A 26410-nucleotide genomic window follows, 5' to 3' on the forward strand; every position below is an offset into this window, starting at 1 on the left:
TACTTCAATTATGTCCCTTGTAAATACCTATTAAATGCTAATTTAAAAAGATCTAGGCAGGATTATTCTTACTAGGAACCAAGGAAGATATAAGCAAGGATAGAACAAAAAATCAGAACATCATCAACATACTAGAATGATAAACCTGAATTTACAAAATGAAATTTAATATGAATTAATGCAATGTCTTGAAATTTGATTTTTTTTATTCACACAAGTACAAGAGGAGTGAAAATATTCATAGGGGCTGGGCACAGTGACTCATACCTGTAATCCCAGCACTTTGGGAGGCCAAGGTGGGCGGATCATGAGGTCAAGAAATTGAGACCATACTGGTCAACATGGTGAAACCCCATCTCTACTAAAAATACAAAAAAAAAAAAAAATAGCTGGGTGTTGGTGACATGCGCCTGTTGTCCCAGCTACTCGGAAGGCTGAGGCAGGAGAATTGCTTGAACCCGGGAGGCAGAGGTTGCAGTGAGCCGAGGTCATGCCACTGCACTGCAGCCTGGCGCCTGGTGATGGAGTTAAACTCTGTCTCAAAAAAAAAAGAAGAAGAAGAAGAAGAAAATATTCATAGGTATTTACACACAAAAAAAGGCTTAGGAAGTTTTGTTTACCATAAACTAGATATGAATTCATGTTTTATGATGAATATTTGAAAGAACTGGGGAGTGCATATGGCCTGAAGAAGAAAATATTTGAGATGTAATTACTCTCTTCCAATGTTTGAAGAGATGTACCACCTATAGAATATAAATTATGTTTATTTTTTGAATCACTTTAAATGGTTTTTAACTTTAAGTAGATTTGTGATCAAAATAAAGACTTTGTTATTCATTAGAGCCATCTATAAAGGTAATGTATCCCCTACCTCATAGAGAAGCAAGCTTCTGGCTACCAGAAAAACACAGGTAGGGTGTAGGTGGTGTAGGAAAGATTTTTGTAAGGCACCAGATGGAAAGTTGTGCTTCTGGGACTCTTTCCACATACATGACCTTGGCAGTCCAGGGCAGAGTTTGAACATTCCAGTGTCACTAGAGGCCAAGCAGTGTATATGAACTGAGTGAAACTGTCTATGTTGGAAGTGATGGAGCAAACTGGAGAGTGTATGTAATCTACGTTTTTTGTTTTTGTTTTTGTTTTTGTTTTTTTTAAGACAGAATCTCACTCTATCACCCAGGCTGGAGTGCAGTGGCATGATCCTGGCTCACTGCAACCTCTGCCTCACAGGTTCAAGTGATTCTAGTACCTCAGCCTCCCGAGTAGCTAGGATTATAGGTGCCCACCACCGTACTCAGCTAATGTTTTGTATTTTAGTAGAAACAGGCTTTCACCATGTTGTCCAGGCTGGTCTCAACCTCCTGAGCTCAGGCAATTCATCTGACTCAGCCTCCCAAAGTGCTGGAATTACAGGCATGAGCCACCATGGTCAGCCAAGAGCATATGTCTTAATATTCAGTTTTAACCCAGCATTGCCATGCCATAATCTGGAGCCAACATTACCCGTTCTTCAGGTGTTTCAGGTGAAACTGAAAATTTGGATTTTTCAAAAGTAAATGCTTTACATTTTTAAATTTGGTAACTAATTCCAAAAGTTTTATGGCACAATTGAGGGCTATCACATTTTAAGCTACTCCAGGAATTACCCTCAGAAACTTGCTTCTACATCCTTTCAGTGCATTTTGGAAATGAATGAATTCTCTGACCTTTAAATTTCTATTATGAAATATCATAAATATGTAATTGTGTAAAGAATGATTTTTAAACATTCGTGTAATGCCCATCCCTTAGTGTCCTGCCATCTTGTAATGGCACATTCAAGCATATTTCTTACAGGATTCTAAACATGATAGAACAATATTGCTAATTTCACTGCATTAATGAGTTCAAAGCTGGTTGAGATGCAACGTAGAATAAACTGGACAGCTCATCATTTCACCTTATAAATGTCGACCACAGTTTTTTCCTTTGCCTCAATTATAAACAAAGGCCTTAAGGAACTGTGGTCACTACCCAGACATAATTTTCTAAGTGTCTTTTAATTACTCAATGCAGTGATGCTTAGAACCCAATCCATTAACAAAAGTAAATTAGAATACATCTCTGCATTTGTTGTTGTCATCCATGGTTTATTAAACATACCTTTGCTGTGGCTCTAAGATATAAAGTAATTTTTAATAATCTTTATTTCAAAAGTCATTAACAAGTTTTTCAGATTTTTTAATACTCTAAACTGAGAAACATCCCAGTCTTAAATCCATTTGTTTGGGTGGAGTTCTTTGAGGCTTTTGCATGGTGCCATCCAAGTGTAATACATGATACATTAAAGAAGCACTTACCAGGGTCAGGCATGGTGGCTCACGCCTGTAATCTGAGCACTTTGAGAGACCGAGGTGAGCGGTTCACGAGGTCAGGAGATTGAGACTATCCTGGCTAATACGGTGAAACCCCGTTTCTAAATACCAAAAAAAAAAAAAAAAAAAAATTAGCCAGGCATGGTGGCACTGCACACACCTGTAATCCCAGCTACTGGGGAGGCTGAGGCAGGAGAATTGCATGAACCTGGGAGGCGGAGGTTGCAGTAAGCCGAGATTGCATCACTGCACTCCAGCCTGGGCAACAGATTATGACTCTGTCTCAAAAAAAAAAAAAAAAAAAAAAAAGATAGAAAAAAGAAAAGAAGCCCTTACCATGTTGGCTTTGATTTTTTAAAAGCAAGGTTGTCTTGCTTTGTGATCAGTTTATTATCGTCAGTTTGGCAGACCCTCTAATAACCCATACCCTGCTCCAAAAGAAGGTTCTACAGTGATGAAAGAGTTATTTGTATCATAAACTATTTCATTGGTAGCCTGGAGTTTCCTGGAGAATCCCAGAGAAGCTTAGAAAATACAGAGGCCAATTCTTCCTAAGGACCCAGAAAATGTTTTGATCATACGATATGAACTACACAATGGAAGGCAGCCAATATTGAGTTCAAACCTGACCTTTAAAGGCGATGTTTTAATAAAGATCTTGTAGGCCTCAACTATTACCGTTTCTTGTCAATTATATTTCCTCCAGTTCTATTGTGACCACATCCCATTAACAAGAGAACCCTCTACTTTATTTTCTTCTTGCTGATATCTCATGGTTTTTAAGATCTCGTAGATTTTCTGGAGTTAAGTTCAGCATTTTACTTTCCAAGTTTCTGATGTACCTAAATTTCACTGTACTTTTACGTTTGTGCAAAAGTAATTGTGGTTTTGCCATTTTAATGTTTAATGCCGTTAATTATTACAAAGCATGAGTTCCAAGCATTACTACCAAGTAATGCACTAGGAAAAGGGCAGAGATGTTCTAGTAATTACTGGCACCAAAGAATGGCTTAGAAAGACACTGTACAATTGAAGGGCCATTGAAACCTATTTGGCCCTGTGAAGGTAATTCTGATTCTCACACAGAAAAAGACTTAAAAGTTTTTTCATTTGTTGGTAGCCTGCTTCAAGAATATGCTCTACAAAGTGACTCCTTAATATTCCTTAACAATAAAGAATCCACATAACTCTGTAGTCAATCAGATCTCTGCTGTAGATATCTACTTAAGCACAATGGGAAAAGCATAGAGGAGCTAAGAAAAGGAAAATTCATTGGATTCTTTAATTTAAAAAATAAAAATACACAATCACAGCTATTTTAGTTTGGCATTGTATCAGTTTTTAAGGAAGAAAAATAGTTTTCTCAGCTTTTAAAATTTGCTTTTATTAAGGCATTCACTGGAGATTGATAGGATAAAATAAGTTTGGCAGCCTCATAACTCAGAAGGTAGGAAAGGTGCCTGGGCTTATGGGATGCAGGAAGGGTTTAGCTGCCTGGCAGAAAAGGGTTGGTTGATTTATTGGCAGATTCAGGTCTCTGCCTTCATGACATAAACATCTGTATGCCAGATATACCTCCTCACTTATGACATGTACCTCTATGACCGTCTCTAGAAGGGAGTTAGAGTGGAAAATCTAGGACTTTTAAAATTTATTACCTTCTGGAAACGATTTCCAGATTTAAATTGCCAGCCCATTTTCTTTCCCATATCTTTCAACATTGTTTCTTAGAGTCAGTGAATTACTAATGTTTCTTTTCCTCTCTTCTTTTCTTTTCTGAAGTCTGGCTTTTTAAATTATCACTGTAAGTGTGGAAAATCTAATCCTTAAATTAAAATTGAGAATTTTCTGGGTATTGTTCCGTTTGTATTTGTCTTTGTGCTTCAACTCCATAAATTTACGTAAGTAGGAAACTTTGTAAAATTTAAAGTTATTTTTCTTCTCTTGCCTAAAAAAACTATAGAAACAGAATGATAAACAAAATTTGCCAAAACTAAGGGTGGAATGGACAAATATAAATTGGAACCACAGATAAAGGCATTGTGAAGATGTATATATTACTTCTTCCTAAAAATGAATAATAAAAGCAAAGTTTAAATAAAAGAAATACTTCCAAAATGTACTGATTCACACTCAATAATAAGCTTAACTGTTAGAATGATATTTATTAGCTTTTAACCCATATATACCTTTGATGCTAATTGAACACCTGCTATTATTGAGGGAAGAATCTGCAATTTAGAACTGCAAAAGTGAACTTTAAAAATAATTTCTTGCCGGGTGCGGTGGCTCAAGCCTGTAATCCCAGCACTTTGGGAGGCCGAGGCGGGTGGATCACAAGGTCGAGAGATCAAGACCAACCTGGTCAACATGGTGAAACCCCGTCTCTACTAAAAATACAAAAAATTAGCTGGGCATGATGGCACATGCCTGTAATCCCAGCTACTCAGGAGGCTGAGGCAGGAGAATTGCTTGAACCCAGGAGGCGGAGGTTGCGGTGAGCCGAGATCGCGCCATTGCACTCCAGCCCGGGTAACAAGAGCGAAACTCCGTCTCAAAAAAAAAAAATAAAATAAAAAAAAATAATAATAATAATTTCTTTAAGCTCAGTTTCGTTAAAAATTTTTTTCTGGAATCGAAATAGTGGCAAAGGCAGGGGAGAAATAAAAACAAGAAAAACACATTAAGCTTTCTTTTCTTACATATGATAACCTTCTCAATTCTTCCTCTTAACCTTTTACATTCATTTTTTTTTTGTTTTTGCTTTTATGGAATTTGCATAAGGGATTTTTTTTATAAATATGGACTAAATTCATAAGCCCAATGTATTTTTTAATCCCAGTGGTGAGAAATGTTTGGCAGGTGTGTCAGTGGGTTTTTGCTGTGTAGCAGACCATTCCAAAACTTAGTGGTTTACAACAACATTTATGTGCCTCATAATTCTGTGGCCTATTATTTTGTTTTTTTCTGGTTTCAGGTAGGTCCATGCATGTATTTATGGTGAGCTAACAGCTAGAAGGCTCTGCATCAGGGATTGACTGGCTGTTCACTAGGGCAATAGGAGCAACTGGGCCACACGACTTTTCATGGAGTAGGCTAGCCCAGACTTAGAACACAGGGTAGCAGATTTCCAAGACAGAGTGAGCAAAAGTGTACAATCTCTCAAGAGTAGACTCAGAACTAGCATGCCATTTCTGCCACCACATTTTACAAGTCAAAGTAAGTCACAAAGTGAGCTCAGTTAGAAGAAGTATAGAAGTAGACTCTGCCGTGTTTTTTTTGTTTTTTTTTGTTTTTCTTGAGATAGGGTCTTGCTGGAATCTAGCTAGGGTTACCTAGGTTGGAGTACAGTTGTGGGTGTATAGCTTATGGCAGCCTCAAACTCCTGGGCTGAAGCTATCCTCCTGGCTCAGTTTCCTAAGTAGCTAGGACTAGCAGCATGCCACCATTACTGACTAACTTTTAAACATTTTTTTTTTTTGAGATAAAGTCTCACTGTGTTACCCAGGCTGGTCTATTGACATATTCCCATTTATGGACATACCTCAGAGATATTGCAGGTTCTGTTCTAGACCACTGCAATAAAGCAAGTCACACTATTGTTTGGTTTCCCAGTACATATAAAAGTTATGTTTATACTATACTGTCATCTGTTAAGTGCACAATAGCATGATTTTTTTAAAGTATATACCTTTATTTTAAAATACTTTATTGCTAAAACATGCTAAGGATCATCTGAGCCTTCAGCAAGTCATCATCTACCTGGGTGTTGGGTCTTCCCTGAATGTTGATGGCTGCTGACTGATCAGGGTGGTGGTTGCTAAAGATTGGAGTGGCTATGACAATTCCTTTAAATAAGGCAACAGTGGGGTTTGCCACATCAGTTGACTTTTCCTTTTAAGAAAGATTGCGCTGTAGCATGCAATGCTATTTGACAGCATTTTACCCCCAGTAAAACTTATTTCAAAATTGGAATAAATTCTTTGAAACCCCCCCTGTTGTATGAAGGAAATTTATGGAATATTCTAAATCTTTTGTTGTCATTTCAACAAAGTTCATAGCATCTTCACCAGGAATAGAGTTCACTTCAAGAAATCACTTTCTTTACTCATCCATAAGAAGCAACTCCTCATCCATCAAAGTGTTATCAGGAGCTTGCAGCAATGCAGTCACACCTTCAGACTATGCTTCTAGTTTCTTGCTACGGTCACCACATTTGCATTGACTCCCTCAATGGATGTCTTGAACCCCTCAAGTCATCCCCAAGGGTTTGAATCAACTTCTTCCAAATTCTTGTTAATGTTTTAACCTCCTATCAATCATGAATATTCTTAATGGCATCTAGAATGCCATTCCTTTCCAGAAGGTTTTCAATTTACTTTGCCCAGATTCATCATAGGAATCACCATCTGGTAGCTATAGCCTTAGAAAATACATTTTTAAAATAATCATACTTGAAAGTCACTCCATGATCTATGGGCTGCAGAATGGATTTTGTGTTAGCAGGCATGAAAACATTAGTCTCCTTGCACATCTCCATCAGAGCTCTTGTTTGACCAAGTGCATTATCCATGGCAGTAATGTTTTGAAAGGGATCTTTTCTTCTGGATAATAGGTCTCAAGAGCAAGCTTAAAATACTTGGTAAACTGCGCTATAAATTGATATGCTGTCATAAAGCCTTTGTTGTTTCATTTGTGGAGCAGAGCAGACTAGGTTTAGCATAATTCTCAATGGCCCTGGGATTTTCAGAATGGTAAATGAGCATTGGCTTCAACTTAAAGTCATCAGCTACATTGGCCCCCAACAAGAGAGCCTGTCTTTGAAGCTTTGAAGCTTTGAAGCTAGGCATTGACTTCTCCTTTTTTGCTATGAAAGTCCCAGAAGGCATCTTCTTCCAATAGAAGGCTGTTTGATCTACAATGAAAATCTATTATGTAGTGTAGCTACCTTCACCAATCATCTTACCTAGATCTTCTAAATAACACGCTTCAGCTTCTATATCAGCACCTGCTGCTGTACCTTGCACTTTTATGCTATGGAGATGCCTCTTTCCTTAAACCTCATGTACCAACGTCCACAAGCTTCTAACATTTCTTCTGCAACTTTCTCACCTCTCTTCTTTAACTTTCACAGAATTGAAGAGTTAGGGCCTTGCCCTGGATTAAGCTTTGGCTTAAGGGGATGTTGTGGGTTATTTGATCTTCTATCCAGACCACTAAAATTTTCTGCATATCAGCAATAAGGCTGTTTTGCTTTCTTATCATTTGTGTGTCCACTAGAGTAGCACTTTTAATTTATTTCCAGAACTTTTTCTTTGCATTCATAACTTGGCTAAGAGGTCTACATGTTTGTCACAAGAGGCATACGTTTTGGTTTGTCTTGGCTTTGGACATGGCTTCCTCACCAAGCTTAATCATTTCTAGCTTTTGATTTAAAGTGAGAGATATATGACTCTTTCTTTCATTTGGTTACTTAAGAGGCCACTGTAGGGTTATTAATTGGTCTTATTTCAATATTGTTGTGTCTGAGGGAATAGAGAGGCCTGAGGAGAGGAAGAGAGCCCAGTCGGTGGAGCAGTTAGAACACACACAACACTTAAGTTAGCCATTTTATATCAGCACAGTTCATCATGCCCCAAAATAACCACAAGAGTAAAATCAAAAATCATTCATACAGATTACCATAACAGATATAATAATAATGAAAAAGTCTGAGATATTGAGAGAATCACCAAAATGTAACGCAGACACAAAATCAGCAAATGCTTTTAGAAAAATGGCAACGAGAGACCTGCTCAATGCAAAGTTTCCACAAATCTTAAATTTGTAAAAATTATAATATCTGTGAAGTACAATACAGTGAAACTCAGTAAGTCAAGGTGCTTTATATCAACTCTAGATTACTTATGATACCTAGTACAATGTAAATGCTGTGTGAATAGTGGTTTTACTGTATCATTTTTAAATTTGTATTATATTTTATTATTGAACTTTAAAAAAAAAATTCAATCTGCAGTTGGTTGAATCCACAGATGTGAAACTTGTAGATACAGAGGGCCTGCTATATGTAATATGTCCTGTTTTAAATACTTTTCAGCTCATACAATTTTTGCTCTTTAGTGTTTTCGTTGAAAAGCCGGAGACATTTTTATTTTTCCAGCTTTAAGTAGAACTTTAAAAGTAGACCTTTTCAAATGAGCTTTTATTGTTTATTTGTTTTTATCATTTATCAACTTTTAGCAATGCTTCCAAAACAAATCTAGGTAAGAAATAAAGCCACAGGAGCTGTTTCCTCATTGAACTGACACAGACTGAGCAACTACTTTGTGTCAGGTGTGTTTCCAAGAGCAGGAGCTATAAAAGAGACCAATTCTAAGAGCCTGCTCTTGTGGAGCTCACAATGCAGAATGAGAAAACAGACACGAAACAGACAAATGTACAAGTCAGTTGGTGAGAGGAGCTAAGGAGAAAAGAAAAGCAGGATTAGGAAGACAAGGCTTATGCAGAGGAAGGGAAATGGGGGAAGGATTTGCTTTTTTATATGAAATGGCCTGGGAAGTTCTCTCTGATTAGGGACCCTGAAGGAGACTGTGGGAGTGGTCATGAGAGTGTAGGAGGGAAGAATGTTGCAGGGAGAGGAAGCCATAGTCCAAAGGCCCCAAACAGGGGCATGCTCAGCGTGTTTGAGGAACTGCAAGGATGCCTGTGACACTGGAGCAAAGAAAGCAGTGAGGAGTGTGACGGGAGATGAGGTTGAAGGTCTCCTTTGGGATGTGGGGTGGGAGGTGGGGTGACCACGTGGAGTTGGCTGGTGGTTCACAGAGCCAAGTACACATTGTAGTCACCCTGGGAGCTTTGAAAAAATGACTGGGCCCAATCTCAAAATCTGTTTTAGTTGGTGTGGGTTGAAGTCTGGTCAAGTCTTTATAAATGCAGTGTGTAGTCAAGGCCTGGTGTACCTTAGTAAAGCATGGGCTCTGACTCTGAGTGAGACGGGAAGCCACTGAAAGATTTTGCACCGAATGACACAGCTTGATCGCCCTGGCGTGTGCCTCTTCTTCACCCACATTCCCCTCTGGACCTTAAGCTCATGCCTTGGGAGTGAGCTTAAGGTCCAGAGGGGAATGTGGGTGAAGAAGAGGCATGATATACCTTATGAAGCTTGGGATCCTGCCTCACCCTTTCAGGGAAGAGAGCGAATATGGTCCTGAGCCAGCTCTCTGGGCACTTCACCCATTCTGCCTTCCCCAGGCTGTCTGAATAAGTGTCAAGAATGTAATAGAAGGAAAAGAGGAAGACTTTTAGGAACCAGAGCCCCTCCTGTCCCCTTCCAAGGCAAGTCTGGGGACAGAGCTCCTACCTTTTCTAGTTTCCTTCCAGCCTTTAGCCAGCACTCCCTGGGCCTCCCTCCCAGTGTTACCCTGTAGTCACAGTGTTTGCAGATTGATTTAAGAAGCAGTAAGTGGTGATTCCTTCTGCTGATCACTATGTCAAAAATATGATAATCCTCACACTTGTGTCATATAAATAACCTAGTGTCCCAAACCCTGCAGTCATGCTCTGTTACCATAGAGGATATATTCAGAAATAATATAAGCCTGCTCTCTAAATTGGACCTTTTTCCCTTTGAAATAACAGTATAGCCGGGCACGGTGGCTCAAGCCTGTAATCCCAGCACTTTGGGAGGCCGAGGCGGGTGGATCACGAGGTCAAGAGATTGAGACCATCCTGGTCAACATGGTGAAACCCCGTCTCTACTAAAAAATACAAAAAATTAGCTGGGCATGGTGGCTCGTGCCTGTAATCCCAGGTATCAGGAGGCTGAGGCAGGAGAATTGCCTGAACCCAGGAGGCGGAGGTTGCGGTGAGTCAAGATTGTGCCATTGCACTCCAGCCTGGGTAACAAGAGCGAAACTCCGTCTCCAAAAAAAAAAAAAAAAAAAACCAGTATAATGTAGTTGTTCAGAGCGGTAATTCTGAAACTGGCTAATTTGCATCCTGGTTCTAACACTTACTAGTTAGCTGAGTGATATATCCATTGTGTGCTTCAGACAATGGTGTCAATAAGGCTGTTTGTCCATCTGAATGAGTAGATACATATAAAGTACTTAGAAAAGGGCATGATGGCCCAGCGCAGTGGCCCATACCTATCAACCCAGCACTTTGGGAGGCCAAGGCGGGCAGATCACGAAGCCAAGAAATCAAGACCATCCTGGCCAACATGGTGAAACCTGTCTCTACTAAAAATAAAAAACTTAGCTGGGTGTGATGGTGCACACCTGTAGTCCCAGCTACTCGGGAGGCTGAGGCAGGAGAATCGCTTGAACCTGAAAGGCAGAGGCTGCAGTGAGCCGAGATCGCACCACTGCACTCCAGCCTGGCAACAGAGTGAGACTCCATTTCAAAAAAAAAAAATTGCATGACACATATTTAAGGCTCAAAAAATTTAGATATTAATGTCTCATAGTTTCCTTCTTGATTTAATCACCACACAAATGAATCTCTCTTTAATTTTATCAACAGCAAAGGAGATTACTATATACATAATGTATCTTTGTACACAATATATCTTTATAATAATGTATCTTTAGGCCCATTCTTCTCTGTTGTTTAATTCATGAAAACATAAGGATGCTACATATTAAGTGGAGTAAATTTTAATTGAGAAAAAGAAGGTAATCTCAAAACATTTTTTAGAAAACAAGCAACCCATTTTATATCATTGCTGTGCAAACACAATCACTGGCAGAGCTCTCTAATTCCTGGCCTTCGCATGGTCAAAAAGAACAGCAGGCTCTTTTGGACAAGCTGAGGCTGGGAATGTAAAGAATTAAGAAGTGGACAAGAAATGTTTTCAACATATTTATCTACAGAACCATCTAGAGAAGTGCCTGCTTTGCCAGCAAAGATGAAAATCTGAGATCTCATTGTGGCCTCCCAAACTGCTTCCCTAGCAGAGGTTACTAGAATTAGTGGACAATGGTGGGGGAGCATGACAAGGGGGAACATTACACAGTTTCGTCCTCACAGGAAAGGAACTACTTGGATTTACATTGTTTCTTTAACTCTCTGTAGCCACAGAAATGTCTCATCTTTGTTTCATAGGATTCAGAAGGTTAATAAAAACCTACTGGAATATAAAAAGATGATGAAATATTTATTGAAAATGCAAATGTGATACTGAAATGTCCTAGTAGCCCTAAAGGAACCTGAAAGCCAGTGTTCCTTTATTTGAGGGGAAGGCTTTACTTCAGAGCTTTATTTTGAGCTTAACACCCCACTTGAGTGATATTTAAATAAAAGTAAAACAGAAAATGCCTCTTAGGAAAGAATGCCCTAATTTCAGCATTTCTCTTATATTAATTTAGAGGTCTCATTTTAACATTGCCCACAGGATAAAGTCTAAATTTCTCAGCTGCACATGATGACCTCAATCTTTTCTGCATCTTCCTCTACCCCATCTCTTCAGTGGCCCTACCTCCATTACTTCTTTTCAGAACTTAGTGCATCTGAAAGGCACACTCATTCCTCTATATCTTAACTCCTGAAACAGTTTGTTTAGTTTTATTCCTTTTGAAATTTTGCACGTCTTTCAAATGTCAGTTCTCTTGGATGATTTTCTCTGATTCCCCGGATCTCTTCCTTTGCTCTCTCAGTCCCTCGTTCTTCATTTATTGCCCTGAGGTAGTTCTGCCCACTGTTTTCGCTAATTGCATCCTTTTATCATCATAAACAGCTCTTTGGGGAAGGAGTACAATATTTCTTAGTCCTATGTGTTTGGCATATATACAGTACCACATATAAACCAGAAACTAAATATCTGTGAAATGAATGAAACACAAAGACCAAAAAACATTTCCGGAACTAGAACATACTTTTCCCTTGACTCCCTTGCATGTCGTCTCTTTATCTCACAGCCATTTGTACTGCCACCCTTGTGTCTTTGTGTGTCTTCTATGACAATCTAATTATGACATTCCTTGCTCAATTAGGAGCATGTAGTGCTCCAAACTGACCCTAGGACAATAATTTGACCTGAATGACATAAAATTCTATCTTCACTCAATGCCCTTTAAGATCTGACTTATGCCACCAGCAAATCTCACGTCACTCCTCCTCTTTCACTCTGTTACACCCATACAGCATTTCTGTGTCCCAGAAATGGGTTTTCTATGTGGAATGCCTTGTTTTTCCCTATTCCTCCTCTTCGTCTTCCATTGGCTGACTACTCATGCACCAGATTCTAGATAAGATGTTACTCATTTTGGAAATTATCCCCAGCTTCCCACATGATCTCCAGCCCCAGACGAGATTAAGTCTCTCTCCTTAGTGATCTAATAGCTAACAGTTAGATATCAGAAAGACTTGGGTCAAGATCTGATGCTATTGCTTACCAACTAGTAACTTTAGACCCTTGCAAACTTTAGCTTATTAAATCGTAGATCACTGGGCCCCATCCCCAGAGTTTCTGAATCAGTGGGTCTGGGATGAGGCTCGAGAATTTGCTTTTCCAAGAGCTTTCTGGGTGACGCTGATGATGATGTTCTGAGGAACACAGAGAGAACTGATGCTTTCGATAATTTATTCATCTACTTCTGTTTACCCACGTAAACTTTAGTTTCGGCATTTGCAAAGTAAGGATAAAAGGAGTGTTTAAAAATTAGTTGAGATAATGTATGTGAAGGAGTTGACATGAATTAGGGCTCAGTCACAGTTAATATTGTTTTTGCATTATCATTGCTTTCATCACACTGTGTTGAATTGCATACTGAAGAGATCATGCCAAGTAAACTGAGAAACCCAAAAAGAGCAAAGATCAGATTGGTTTTATTATTATTGTGTCACAGGTACCTTATGAAGTGCATTAGTACTCACTAAATAAACATATAATGGAGTGAATTCAAATACAAGCATTCGATAAGTATTCATCTCAATTGAACGCTTCTTGTAGGTAGCCCCTCCCTAGAATATTCCAGGTTTCTTAGTTTTGCTTATGATATTCTTGGGACTGTTTTGTTGATTACTTCCTAAATTACTTTTTGGTTATGGTGAGTCAGTCCCCAAGCTTTCCTTTCTAAGAAGATTATCCAAGCAACAGAAAGAACTTCTTCCTATAAAGAACTAGAAATGAATAACCACGTGGGCTATTCATTTGTCTCTGCAGTTTCAGTTTCATACTGAATGAAAGCAGTTACAGCAAAGTATTCCCCTGCCTTCTGTGCTTGAACATATGCCTTTACTTAACAGGGGATATGGGTTAGAAATTAACATGTGAGGACTTTAATTCTCAGTTCTTTGCAAATTTATGAAGCCTCCTCTTTGGAAAAGCCTTTCCTATTTTTACTGTCAGTCTATCCTCACTCCTTCTCTTTGACCTCAGAACCTCATATTTCGTATTCATGCATTATTAGTTCAGCAAGTATTTTTTTCACCACCTGCCATGTGGCAAGCACTATTCTTACAGTGGTGATGCCACTCTAAAACAAAATACTGCTTCACAGAACCTAAAGCATAACATAACATTTTTCAACTTGAATTGTAATTGTTTGCTTCTCTGTCTCCTCCCCTGCTAAGTTTGAGCCTCCTGATGGTAGATGTAGTATCTCATTGAACTTTGAGTCTCCCCCTCAGTGTCTACTGTATGGTAGACATTCATACATCTGGATAATTATCGTTTACATACAGAGACCCTTCTTATTATATTGATGTGAGAAATTCAGCACCAGAGATCATATAACACTTGTCCTTGAAACAGTTTGGCACAAGATGTGTATTCTTTGACTTCCAAGTGTTGTTCGTTTGAATTTAAATTAGGATCAACCAGTAAAATGTGGGAGATTTTACATAACAATCCAGATTTCCAGCTTCTCTTGTAAAAGCCCACATTCCTGTATCACACATTGAGCTGAAGCTGTTGCTGGTCCACCTGCTCCTTGAGATGGGTCATGCCTTCTCCATTTCACTGCAACCCCTAGTGTGCCCTATCATTTTGCACGTGTCAGGGAGGAGCAGGGGGGTGATATGTGGTGAGAGGAGAATGAAATTCTTCCAATTCTACATAAATTCACGGAAAGTTTGTGTTTATAAGCTTATAGCAACTCCAACATTGGAAATAATTTACTTTTTTTCTTCAGTGATGTGGAATGTTAACAAGCATTTGTTTTCATTTGAACTATATAGCATATTGAGTCATCAATCTAAATGTTGCCTGTTGTTTTTTTCTGCATTTTTCACGGTAGGTTTCCTGTATTTCTCAAATTAGTTAAATAATTGCCAGCTACATTCTACTGTGATGTGTATCCTAGTCCAAAGTAAAAGTATATCTAAGTCTATCTGGTTTAGGAATTATTTTCCTTCTTTTTTGATTATTGAACTAACTCTTTTTATTTGCTTTGGTTTTGTCATTTGAGACTATAATACTTAAATATATAAAATTGAATTAAAATTATAGTGTGTCCAACTAAATATATTTGTACTTTGTTTCAGTTATCCTTAAAAAGAAGAGGAAGCAAAGATTTGCCGAAATCTGAAAAAAAGGCTCAACAGACTCCCACAGAGGTATGTGGAAATAAAATTTCAACTAGTATATCAGGTACCTCTAAGTGTATATAATAATAAGCTACATTTATAAATAGATATAATGTCCAGAAAAACTTACACAAAACAAAGTCAAATTTGCATATTAATTATGTAGCTATAGATACAGATAGTATAAATCAGTATATTTACTTCTAAAGCCAGCCTTAACATCCCTATTTTAATTGTTTTTACATTGTAAGCCACAGAAAAAAAATGTCATTTGTCCTTTATATGCTGCTATATTTGAGATCTATACCCGTGATGCTAATCGTGTCCTTTTATAATTAATAAGGTCAATAGGATGGCTGTTCCTATAGTGTTAGGGGAGAGCAAAGAAAGGAATGTTGCAGAGGGAAGTCAAAAGGGAGAGAAAGGCTCGTTTTATCTTTAGAGAGCCCTGGAATGAAGTAATTCTCCATACCAGTGATTGGAGAAGCGAAAGAAAGGAGACAAAGGAATAGAAATGAAACTTGAAAGATGTACTCAACATGGGCTTTTAAAAAACCTTACAAACACAGCCACAGTGCAGGCTGGCTCTGCTTCCAAGGTAAACAGAGGTGCTGATAGTTCTAATGACGATTTTTAAATGGAAGAGGAAACATTTGGGATAAAAATAACACTATTGTTACAGAAAACGGATTCTGGTCCATACCTCAAAAGAGTGTTCTTGGATCTTGTGCGAGAAAGAATTCATGGTGATCCCATGGAGTAAAGTGAAAGCAAGTTCATTAGGAAAGTAGAGGCATAAAAGAATGGCTACTCCATAGACAGAACAGCCCCAAGGGCTGCTAGTTACCCATTTTATTGTTATTTCTTCATGATATGCGAAACAGGGAGTGTCTCATTCATGCCTCTCCTTTTTAGACCACATAGGGTAACTTCCTGATGTTGTCATGGCATTTGTAAATTGTCATGGCACTGGTGGGAGTGCAGCAGTGAGGACGACCAGAGGTCACTCTCATGGCCATCTTGGTTTTCGTGAGTTTTAGCCAGCTTCTTTACTGGAACACGTGTTATTAGCAAGGTCATTATGACCTGTATATTGTGCCGACTTCCTATCTCATCCTGTGACTCAGAATGCCTTCACCATCTGGGAATGCAGCCCAATAGCTTTCAGCCTCTTTTTACCCAGCTCCTATTCAAGATGTGGTTGTTCTGGGTCACCTTCCTCTGACATTATGACTCTCCAGAAACACTTGGCTAGATATTAACCTTTAAACTATGTCAGTTGGAATCTATGGTACTGTAGTATACTTTTACGACTACAAGGCTTTTTTCACATTAGATAGATAATTTAATTAAAGTGATCTTAAATATTTAAAATTTGAAAAAGTTGATCTCAACCATATTTTTTAAGCATAACATATTAACTGTATATTATTTTCCTTTTTCTTCCCTCTACCTGCTCTGTTCCTGCTCTGTTTTCTGCTGGTACTTGTACCAGAGTATGTATAGACCTCAGCATTTCCAGAATCCCTGAGTCTCACAACCAAGACCATGATACCATTTTTTGTACCTTTCTCTCTGTTCCCTTAATAAGCCCCAGTATGCTCTGTCATTACCATTTCTCCACTCTGTCTTCGCTGTCACTTTATTCAACTCACCCTAAATATTTTGTTGTGAATCATTTCACATGTTACCATGAATCTTCTTTCCTACATTGTTTTCAACCATAGTCTCTGATGAAGGAATTCTTAACTGCTTATTCTTGGCTTTATGAAGCTCCAACCCCTATGCATGTAGGCAACTTTCTGCAAAAACATCCACAACTTTCATCAGTTTCTCAGTGAGGTCAGGGACCTTACAAAAGTCGAGATGCCATGCAATCCACCAGCTTTTATTTCATGGGCAAAAACTTCCTTATTTATAAGTATACTGCAGCATTTGAAGTTTCTACTATCATTTCTAACACATTTATTTTCAGAGGTTATGACCTGTCACTTTTCAAAAAACCCACCCCAGGAGATTGATCAGGCTATCTCCGATGGGATATCTCAATTATAAAATGGTCCATTTTTACAAAATTATAATGTGATTCCATTGCTCAGTCAAGGTTGCGGGCCATCAATCCACGTATTTGTATTACTGCAAATATAACATTCTATTGTAATTCTTGTTTATGTATTCATCTCTCCTACTTCACCAGGGCATTTTTGTATACAGGGGCCATCTTACTCAGCTTTGAATCATCTGTGTCTAGTGATTGGCACTCTGCACATGTTCAATACATGCTTTTAAATACTCCCATGTCTCCTTTTTCTAGGTTAAACCACACAAAATTGCCAATATGCTATTGAATTTGATCTACAGAAATGGCAATTTCTTTTTTTTTTTTCTTTTTTTTTTGGTGACAGAGTCTCACTCTTGTCACCCAGGCTGGAGTGCAGTGGTGCAATCTCGGCTCACTGCAACCTCCACCTCCCCAGTTAAAGTGATTCTCCTTCCTCAGCCTCCCGAGTAGCTGGGACTACAGGTGTGTGTCACCATGCCCAGTTAATTTTTGTATTTTTAGTAGAGATGGGGTTTCACCATGTTGGCCAGGATGGTCTCAAACTCCTGACCTCAGATGATCCACCCGCCTTAGCCTCCCAAAGTGCTGGGACTATTGGTGTGAGCCACCACACGCTGCCAGAAATGGCAATTTCATATGGTCCCGCCCTCTATTATTCGTTTAGCTTTGTATTTTATTTTGTTAATTTGCTTCACCTTCTTTGATCACTTCCTCACATGTTCCTCCTGCAGCGAAGTGACTTTATCTACAGAGAAATGATATTGCACAGCAGTTAATAACTGTAGCTCTAGGGCCAGGCTGCCTAGGTTGAAATCCCTGGCATACACTAGCTGTATGAACCTGGGCCCATTACTTATTTTTTTGTGTGCCTCTATTTCCTCATCTATAAAATTGGAATCGTAATAAAGAGGTGTTGTACAGACTAAATGACTTAACATATGTAATTGATTAGAATGCAATTTAGTTTCTCGTAGTGGCTCTTAAAGTCAAAGCCAGGCTTCGCTCATTTCTTACTGGCCTTCATCATATCTTTATGGTCCCCTCTTCACATATAATTCACATCTTCTTATGAGTGAGTCTTTACCATACACAAAAATAAGAAGTAACTTACGTCATACCTCAGAGCATTTTCATTTTTCTTGCCTACCACTCACTGTGGAAAATAGGAACAAGTATATACTGCTCAATTACTGCGGACCAGGCATTTTGCATGCAATTTCCTATTTCTTTCAATAATTATATATGATACTTCTATGCCAAGTTTCCAATGCAGCCTACAATAGTTAGGTTACAAGATGAGGATGCAAGCCGTATTGGCATACAAGGTTGTAAACTTTTAGCATTGCAAAAACAAGCACACTTTGTATCTTGAAAAAAATTATTTTTAAATAAGTGAAATAATTACCATGCCCATCAGCCCTTGACGCAGCTCCTTCCCTCATAATAAGTCTATTATATGCAGTCTATGTCCAAGTGTTAAAATAATTGTTTTCATTCTTTTGGGCAGGAGAGCTTACATATACACAAATCAGATATTCCTCTCTTTTTTAGTTGCTTAACATAGCCCAGTGAAATGTTATTCTGCTTCAGTTTCTGCCTTGTATCACACCCACTGCTGTTTTGGTTAGATTCAATTTGTGACCTATGCCAACTTTTTTTTATACTAGCAAATAAAGGCCTTGCCTTGTAATCAAGGATTTCTACCACATGTAACCCTACCTTGCTTCCCAGTCGTATCCACTCTTACATGTCAAATAAAAGCTAGCCTATGTAAAAGCATATTTGACATTGTTGGTCGTGTTTCTGTTCAAACGTTGTTTCTAGTTATTGGCCTGCATGACCTTAGACTTTCCCTCCCAAACCTTTGACCATTTCTTGTCGATCTCCCTTTCTTTTCTTCTGTTGGTTGCGTCTGTGACCATTATGGTAGCTTCAGCCATCACCTCTATACCTCTCATCCACATGGCCTCACTTCCAGACCTGAGCTCTAAGTGCCAAGATGTAATCATAGTAACCTAATCATGAGCCTGAGATTCAACATGACTGTTAATGGATGTTTCCACCCCGTATCCCTCCACCAAAACGCCTCACAGACAACATTCTTAAAAACTTAACCATATTCTTCATACAAAACCATTTCCGTTTGTACTTTTCAATTGAATTAATGGTTGAGTTTTGAGACTGTCATGAGAATGTATGAGAACTTCTGCAGGTTTCATTCCACTATCCTTTCACCAGACGGAACCAACTTTATCTATTTCAGACTGATGGGAGTACATCTTATTTTTAAAATGATCTAGATGGAATGCTTCTCTTTGTTCATTCTCTATCCTTGCTGTTGGCCATACAATCCAATGAGACACCTCAACTCAAAAATTCAGGGTTATCTATGATTCCACTGGTGATGTGATCTGAAGCATTGTAATATGTCCTTGGTCTCATCCTCACTGAATTAGTGGGAGGATCCCAACACATATATATTGCAGGCAGCTTCTCTCTTCCCTTGTGAAACGAATTCTTCCATCAAAGATTTCCATGACACACCCTCTTTTCCTCCTCTCTGGATGCTGCTAAGGCTTTCTCATCTCTTCTGGCAATCCCTCTCTCCTTTCTTCTAAACCTCTTCTAGAGGAAAGTGTACAAGCCAACACATCTTATTTCTTTGATTTTACCCCATTGCCCTATTTTTCTTCTTTTATGCTTCTTTTCTAGAGGCAACATGTGCAGTAGAAGGAATATGAGTTTGGGACTCAGCCTGAATACAGATTGTGCTCTTTCACTTGTGCACTGCCATGTTAATAAATCTCTCCTATTGGTAAAGGGGAGAGAGCATCACCTGTCTTGAAGGGCTGATATAAGGATTTAATAATACTGTATATGGAATGGAATAGGATGTTCAGGCTCTGCACACCCAGCAGCTCTCAAACCCTTCGTATTCCCATTAGCGGATAGAAAGACAGGAGGCCTGTGCCCTGTTCTCCATCTCTTCCATCTCAAAGGCTCTGGGCAGTATTTACTGAGCATCTCTTGCAGAAGTTCATTATTCTCCTCACCTTATTCACCAGTGGTTGCTCCTTCTTTACCAGAATGCATCTCAAACACAGATGACTGAGTACTGGGTAAAGAAAGAATTTTTATTTTTACTTTTTAAATGAATAAACCAAAGTTCACAAGTTACATGATTGGCTCATAACGTAATAGTTTGAGAAACTGTCCTTGGGAGATATGTCCTTAGACATAATAACATGCTTCTGTAATAGCCCTCAGAGAAAGATTTCCATTTCTCCTTTTGTACTTTTCAATTTAGTTAATGATTGGACTCTGAGATTGTCATAAGAATATGTGAGAATAACTTCTATAGTTCCACTGTCCTTTCACCAGGCTGAACCAACTTTATCCATTTCGGACAGATGGGAGTACATCCTAATTTAAATGTGATTTAGATGGAAAACCGATAACAGTTTATCCCTGGATAGACCATTCCAGTACCAAACTTTCCTGATTTAAAGGCCTCTAAAACAATTCTCCTTTGAATAAAAACAGGGGGCAGATTATTTTCTAAGTGGCACAGAAATCAAGAGCCTGAACATTCGTTTTAGACAGAACTGGATTCAAATTTCACCTTTGTCCTTTGCTATTCACTAGCTGTGTAACCTTGAAAGAGTTACTGAATATCTTTAAACCAGGAATTTTAATGCCTATTCCTAAGTTTACTCTGAATATCAAATTAGGTCATATTTGTAAAACAATTTACAGAACTTGGTTGGCTCAGTGTGACAAAAAAAGTGGCAGCAAATGCATATGAACCACATGCTCCTTGAACAGCTTGTATATTTATTACTGCAATAATGAAACAAAACAAAACGAAAAAAAAAAAAAAAACTGCTGAAATCAGATCATCAAACAGTTGTATGCAGCTACAACATATAATAGCCTCTCAATGGTGATGACCACAGTTTTTCTCTTTTCATATTACTTCTCCTTTTTTGCTTCCAGGATGTAATATTGTTCTAATCTTTAATTTGCCAAAAGAGTTAAGCGATCTGAAGAAAATACACAGTATCTACTTCTGTTTCTCTGTCATTAAATCTTGATTGCAAGAAAAAGAAATTATTTTTCCAGGTGTCCTCATTTGGTTGTTCCTTGATTTACATAAAAATGATCTCCTATCCTTTTTCCTCTTTTTTCCCCCAAATGAGGAGGACAATGAAGATCTGAAGTGCCAGCTGCAGTTCGTTAAGGAAGAAGCCGCTTTGATGAGAAAGAAAATGGCCAAGATTGATAAAGAGAAGGACAGATTCGAACACGAGCTCCAGAAGTACAGATCCTTCTATGGGGATCTGGACAGTCCTTTGCCCAAAGGAGAAGCCGGGGGCCCTCCCAGCACCAGGGAGGCTGAGCTCAAGCTACGGCTAAGGCTGGTGGAGGAAGAAGCCAACATCCTGGGCAGGAAAATCGTCGAACTGGAGGTGGAGAACAGAGGCCTGAAGGCGGAGCTGGACGACCTGAGGGGCGATGACTTCAACGGCTCGGCCAACCCGCTCATGAGGGAGCAGAGCGAATCCCTGTCGGAGCTGCGGCAGCACCTGCAGCTGGTGGAGGACGAGACCGAGCTGCTGCGGAGGAACGTGGCGGACCTGGAGGAGCAGAACAAGCGCATCACCGCGGAGCTCAACAAGTACAAGTACAAGTCCGGCGGCCACGACAGCGCGCGGCACCACGACAACGCCAAGACCGAGGCCCTGCAGGAGGAGCTGAAGGCGGCGCGCCTGCAGATCAACGAGCTCAGCGGTAAGGTCATGCAGCTGCAGTACGAGAACCGCGTGCTCATGTCCAACATGCAGCGCTACGACCTGGCCTCGCACCTGGGCATCCGCGGCAGCCCCCGAGACAGCGACGCCGAGAGCGACGCGGGCAAGAAGGAGAGCGACGACGACTCGCGGCCGCCGCACCGCAAGCGCGAGGGGCCCATCGGCGGCGAGAGCGACTCGGAGGAGGTGCGCAACATCCGCTGCCTCACGCCCACCCGCTCCTTCTACCCCGCGCCGGGGCCCTGGCCCAAGAGCTTCTCCGACCGGCAGCAGATGAAGGACATCCGCTCGGAGGCCGAGCGCCTGGGCAAGACCATCGACCGGCTCATCGCCGACACCAGCACCATCATCACCGAGGCGCGCATCTACGTGGCCAACGGGGACCTGTTCGGACTCATGGACGAGGAGGACGACGGCAGCCGCATCCGCGAGCACGAGCTGCTCTACCGCATCAACGCGCAGATGAAGGCCTTCCGCAAGGAGCTGCAGACCTTCATCGACCGCCTCGAGGTGCCCAAGTCTGCGGACGACCGCGGCGCCGAGGAGCCCATTTCCGTGAGTCAGGTACAGTTCTGCCTATTGCGAGCCACGGCGGTGGCCAGGCTGGCCCGCGGAGCCGCGTCCCTGGGGGGCGTCTCGGCGCCCGGACTGCCGCGCCCCGCTTGAGGGAAGCCCCTCCGCTCAGGGCCGCGCTGGGGCCTGAAAGCCCCTGGCCGGCCCACCCGTTCTTCCACACTCTCCTTCTGCAGACCTGAGGTTTCTGTGACTCCATCACGTAGTCACCATTTCTTCCTCTTGTTTTGTTTAAAAGGAAAACTCAACACCGGTACCCTCAACTTCTGTGGAAAGAGTAAAGGATATTGAGGCACATTATTATTTTAGCAGGTCAATATTTTTTCTCTGTTACTCTGCTAGCAGATGGAACTGCAAGATGGTCCTGAACAGGAATCTTTAACTGCTGATCTGTGGTTTTTGAGCCAAGATCTAAATTGAGTTTAGGGTTTTTTTTAATGACTAGACTGGGAGGCCGAGTAGGGCGGATCGCTTGAGCTCAGGAGTTCAAGTCCAGCCTGGTCAGCAAGGCGAGATCCGTCTCTACAAACCATACAAAAAATTAACTGGGTGTGGTGGCGTGCACCTGTAATCCAAGCTACTCAGGAGGCTGAGGTGGGAGGATCACCTGAGCCAAAGGCAGATCAAGGCTGCCGTGAGTGGTGATTGCACTACTGCACTCCAGCCTGGGCAACAGAGTGAGAGCCTGTCCAAAAAAAAAAGAAAAAGAAAAAGAAAAAAAAAAAAGGAAAGAAAGAAAGAGAAACTAAAACTAAAACTAAATAAAACAGAATTGACGGCCAGGCACTGTGGCTCATGCCTGTAATCACAGAGGCTGAGGAGTGCGGGAGGTCAGGAGTTCGAGACCAGCCTGGCCAACATGGTGAAACCTCATTTTGCTAAAAATACAAAAATTAGCCGGGTGTGGTGGTGCACTCCTGTAATCCCAGCTACTTGGGAGGCTGAAGCAGAAGAATCGCTTGAACTTGGGAGAGCGAGGTTGCAGTGAGCCAAGATTGTGCCACTGCACTCCAGCCCAGGTGAGAGTGAAATTCTGTCTCAAAAAATAAATTAATTTAATTAAATAAAACCAAATTAATGGATAACTGCTGATCAATGTAGAAACCAGTGGCAAAGAGACATGATTTTGTGTCTACAACCTCCCAGAAAGGAACAAATGAAAGCCATTTTTTTTTTTTACCTTAAGTCGAAGTAACATGATCATTATTTCCAGAGAAAATCACTTTCAGTTGTATAGTGGAGAATCTCAGGAGTGGGGAAGAAGTCTATACAGTAGCTTGAAGGCAACACTAATTCAGAGAAATAGTAATAACTATTCCAGAACAGGGAAAACCAGCATTTTTCCTCCATCCTGATTTGTAGAGGCACACCGGATGAATTGGACTGAGCTGCTTTGGCCAGGTATGGTGGCCATTTAAAAACCAATGCATTTTGTCAGAATTAACCACATGAAAGATAATTTATGAAATAAAACAGGCAATGCTATTTCCTCTGGCAAGCCTGATGTCCTGTATCCATTGGAGAACCCACGGAAGTACAACAGCATGCATGGCTTTTAAGACACGCAAGACATTTAAAAGCCAGTTTACATACAGAAGCATGATTTTAAATTAACTGCCTGTTGGTACAGATTGCAACCCTATTGCTTATTTATCTTGCATGTTGCTCCGCTTTGCTATGAATAAATATCATTTTATGATAAAACATTGAATTTTGATAAGTTTTCAGTTATACCCTCAGGGAAAATAATAGAAATTAGAGTAAGAGAAAGTACAGTGTATAACTAATATTAAGCTTTCAGATTTTATAGCTATAGACTTAAGGGAGAGTGGGGGTTCTTTTTTTATCTTAAGTTGAATGAATGCTTAAATTAGTTGTTATGAATTTAAGTTTTAAAAATTATTATTAATTAACTCTTCTCTTTGTCTTTGCGTTTACCTTCCCAGATGTTCCAGCCTATCATTTTACTTATTCTCATTCTTGTATTATTTTCATCACTTTCTTACACAACAATATTTAAACTTGTCTTCCTTTTTACGCTGTTTTTTGTACTGTAAATCTTTCATCATTTACCATTCATTGTAGTATTTTCAGTTTGTTTATTTTGTTCACCCTTCAAGACAAGAAGTAAAAGAAGTATAATTTCTGTAGTAACCAATGCTATAAAAACACTGAAGACTGCTTATTTCTTTAAAAAGACACAACTCATCTTACCACTATCAAATTCAATAAGAAGCCCAACCACTAAAATATTTCAGGTAAGATATTAAGTGTGTCTTTTTTCTGTATGAATTATTTTAATTTTTGCTTCCATTTTTTCATCCTGTTGGTCTCTTCTTGATAAATAATTGGCATATTGAATATAAAAATGGACTACATGTCTCATAATTATTTCTCAGTAGTTAACTATTATTATCCAAAAGCTGGACATTCACATTTTGGTCACACTTCCAAAAAGTTTATAAATTTGTAAAGTACCTTTGCCAGGTTACATCAAACTAACAAGATAATTTTGACATCAATAAATATTTGAAAAAATATGGGAAATGAAATGTGACCCTCACGAACACTAAGTAATGTGTTGTAATGCAGATGTGTTTTGTCTATAGAGATATGCTTGGAAGCATGAGATTGGATTAGATCTTAGTTCATTTAGGAAATAATTACCCCCATCCTACTCTATTTGACCATATTCTCACCATACCTGCCATTTCTACTTTTATTTATTATACTTGAAGTTGTGTATTGCTAATCAAACTTATTGCTTAGAGTCCTCGCCTCTACAATAGATTACCTCCAAAACAGGAAATACTCTATAAATATGATAAGTGAATTGTTTTGAGTAGGAAAAAAAATACAGTCTTTCTCCAGGATATCATTAAAATACAGTCATTTTCTAGAATTTCTTTAGATCACAATCCAAGACCCATAGCATAGTTCTGGTGGGAGGTGCTCTTGCGACATAAACTAACTTCAGTAAACCTGAGCATCCCCCTTTCTCCCCATACCTAAAGTGGCCTGGATAGATTCCATCTACCCAAAGGACCTATTCTGTCCATTTCATTGATAGTTTATCCAGTGCCACCCAAGATTCAGCAGTCTCTGCCCTTGTTAAAGTCAAATACTTGTAAATATTCACAGGTTGGTTGGTGGATATGAAAATCTGTGGAAAGTGAAGTATCTTGCACCTGTGCAAAAAGAATATGTGGAAAAACTTTGTCATAAAAGTTGCTACTAGTAACAGCCCTTGGAATCCTAGGAATTTAGCTTTCAAGGGACTACGATTTATTGATAGTCTCATCCTCCCACACATCCATTTGAGTATTAATTAAACAGACAAAAAACCTTCACAATAATTTAAAACTTCAATTTCAAACAACTGCTCTTTCTATAGGGTTTGTTTGGTTTTGGTTTTCAGTTCTGTTTGTTTTTTGGTAGAGGGAGGAGAGACAGTGAGGAGTGGTTAATCAACTGTTGGAATCTGTCAGTATGCACTTCTGACATTTCATTTTAGAGACAGAGAGCTAGGTAAAACTTCATTACAACAAAATGAATGAAATGAGATAAATGCCATGTTTAATCAATGATATATAATTTAAGTGTTTAGTTTTTTAAAATTTTTCATCTCAGGGGTAACAACCACTTTAAAACCTAAAATTTGTCTGTTAGATCCTTGATAAATTTCCAGGCCACCATTTCAGGAACTAAAAGTAAATGTTTGAGGGCTGAAATTCAGCTGAAATAGTTATTGCCTTTGGAGCCAGTTACACAAGTTGAATGGTTCTCAGCCACTTACAGAGCATTTGGAAGATTATTACAATGACTGGGAAGCTCGCTGGCATTTAGGGCAAGGGATCAAAATTTCAAGATCCCTGAAATCCCACATCATAAAGAATTGTCCAAATTGCTGATGTTATCTTTGTGGAGAAACATGATATGGTATGCACTCATTCACTTTAGAAGCATCACACCTGTTCACTACCCTATGTGACTTTAAGAAACTGGCTTTAGATTTTAGCTTTCTTTATCATGAGAGGAATAAAAAATGAAACAACTAGATCACTAGTTCTCAACGCTAG

The 26410-nt window shown here is 39.5% G+C and overlaps 1 protein-coding gene across 1 annotated transcript in view; it reads left to right on the forward strand.

The window, feature by feature from the left end:
* MTCL3 (MTCL family member 3) overlaps positions 1 to 24388 on the forward strand; it is a 49021-nt gene extending 24633 nt beyond the window's left edge. Inside the window, exons 5-7 of the mRNA XM_003932401.4 lie at positions 14844 to 14915; positions 21147 to 22322; positions 24278 to 24388. Of these exons, the coding sequence (XP_003932450.1) occupies positions 14844 to 14915; positions 21147 to 22322; positions 24278 to 24388 (1359 nt within the window). The remainder of the gene's footprint in view (positions 1 to 14843; positions 14916 to 21146; positions 22323 to 24277) is intronic.
* Positions 24389 to 26410: the final 2022 nt, after the last annotated feature.

The sequence above is a fragment of the Saimiri boliviensis genome, chromosome 4 (assembly GCF_048565385.1).
Source record: "Saimiri boliviensis isolate mSaiBol1 chromosome 4, mSaiBol1.pri, whole genome shotgun sequence".
NCBI classification, from domain to species: domain Eukaryota; kingdom Metazoa; phylum Chordata; class Mammalia; order Primates; family Cebidae; genus Saimiri; species Saimiri boliviensis.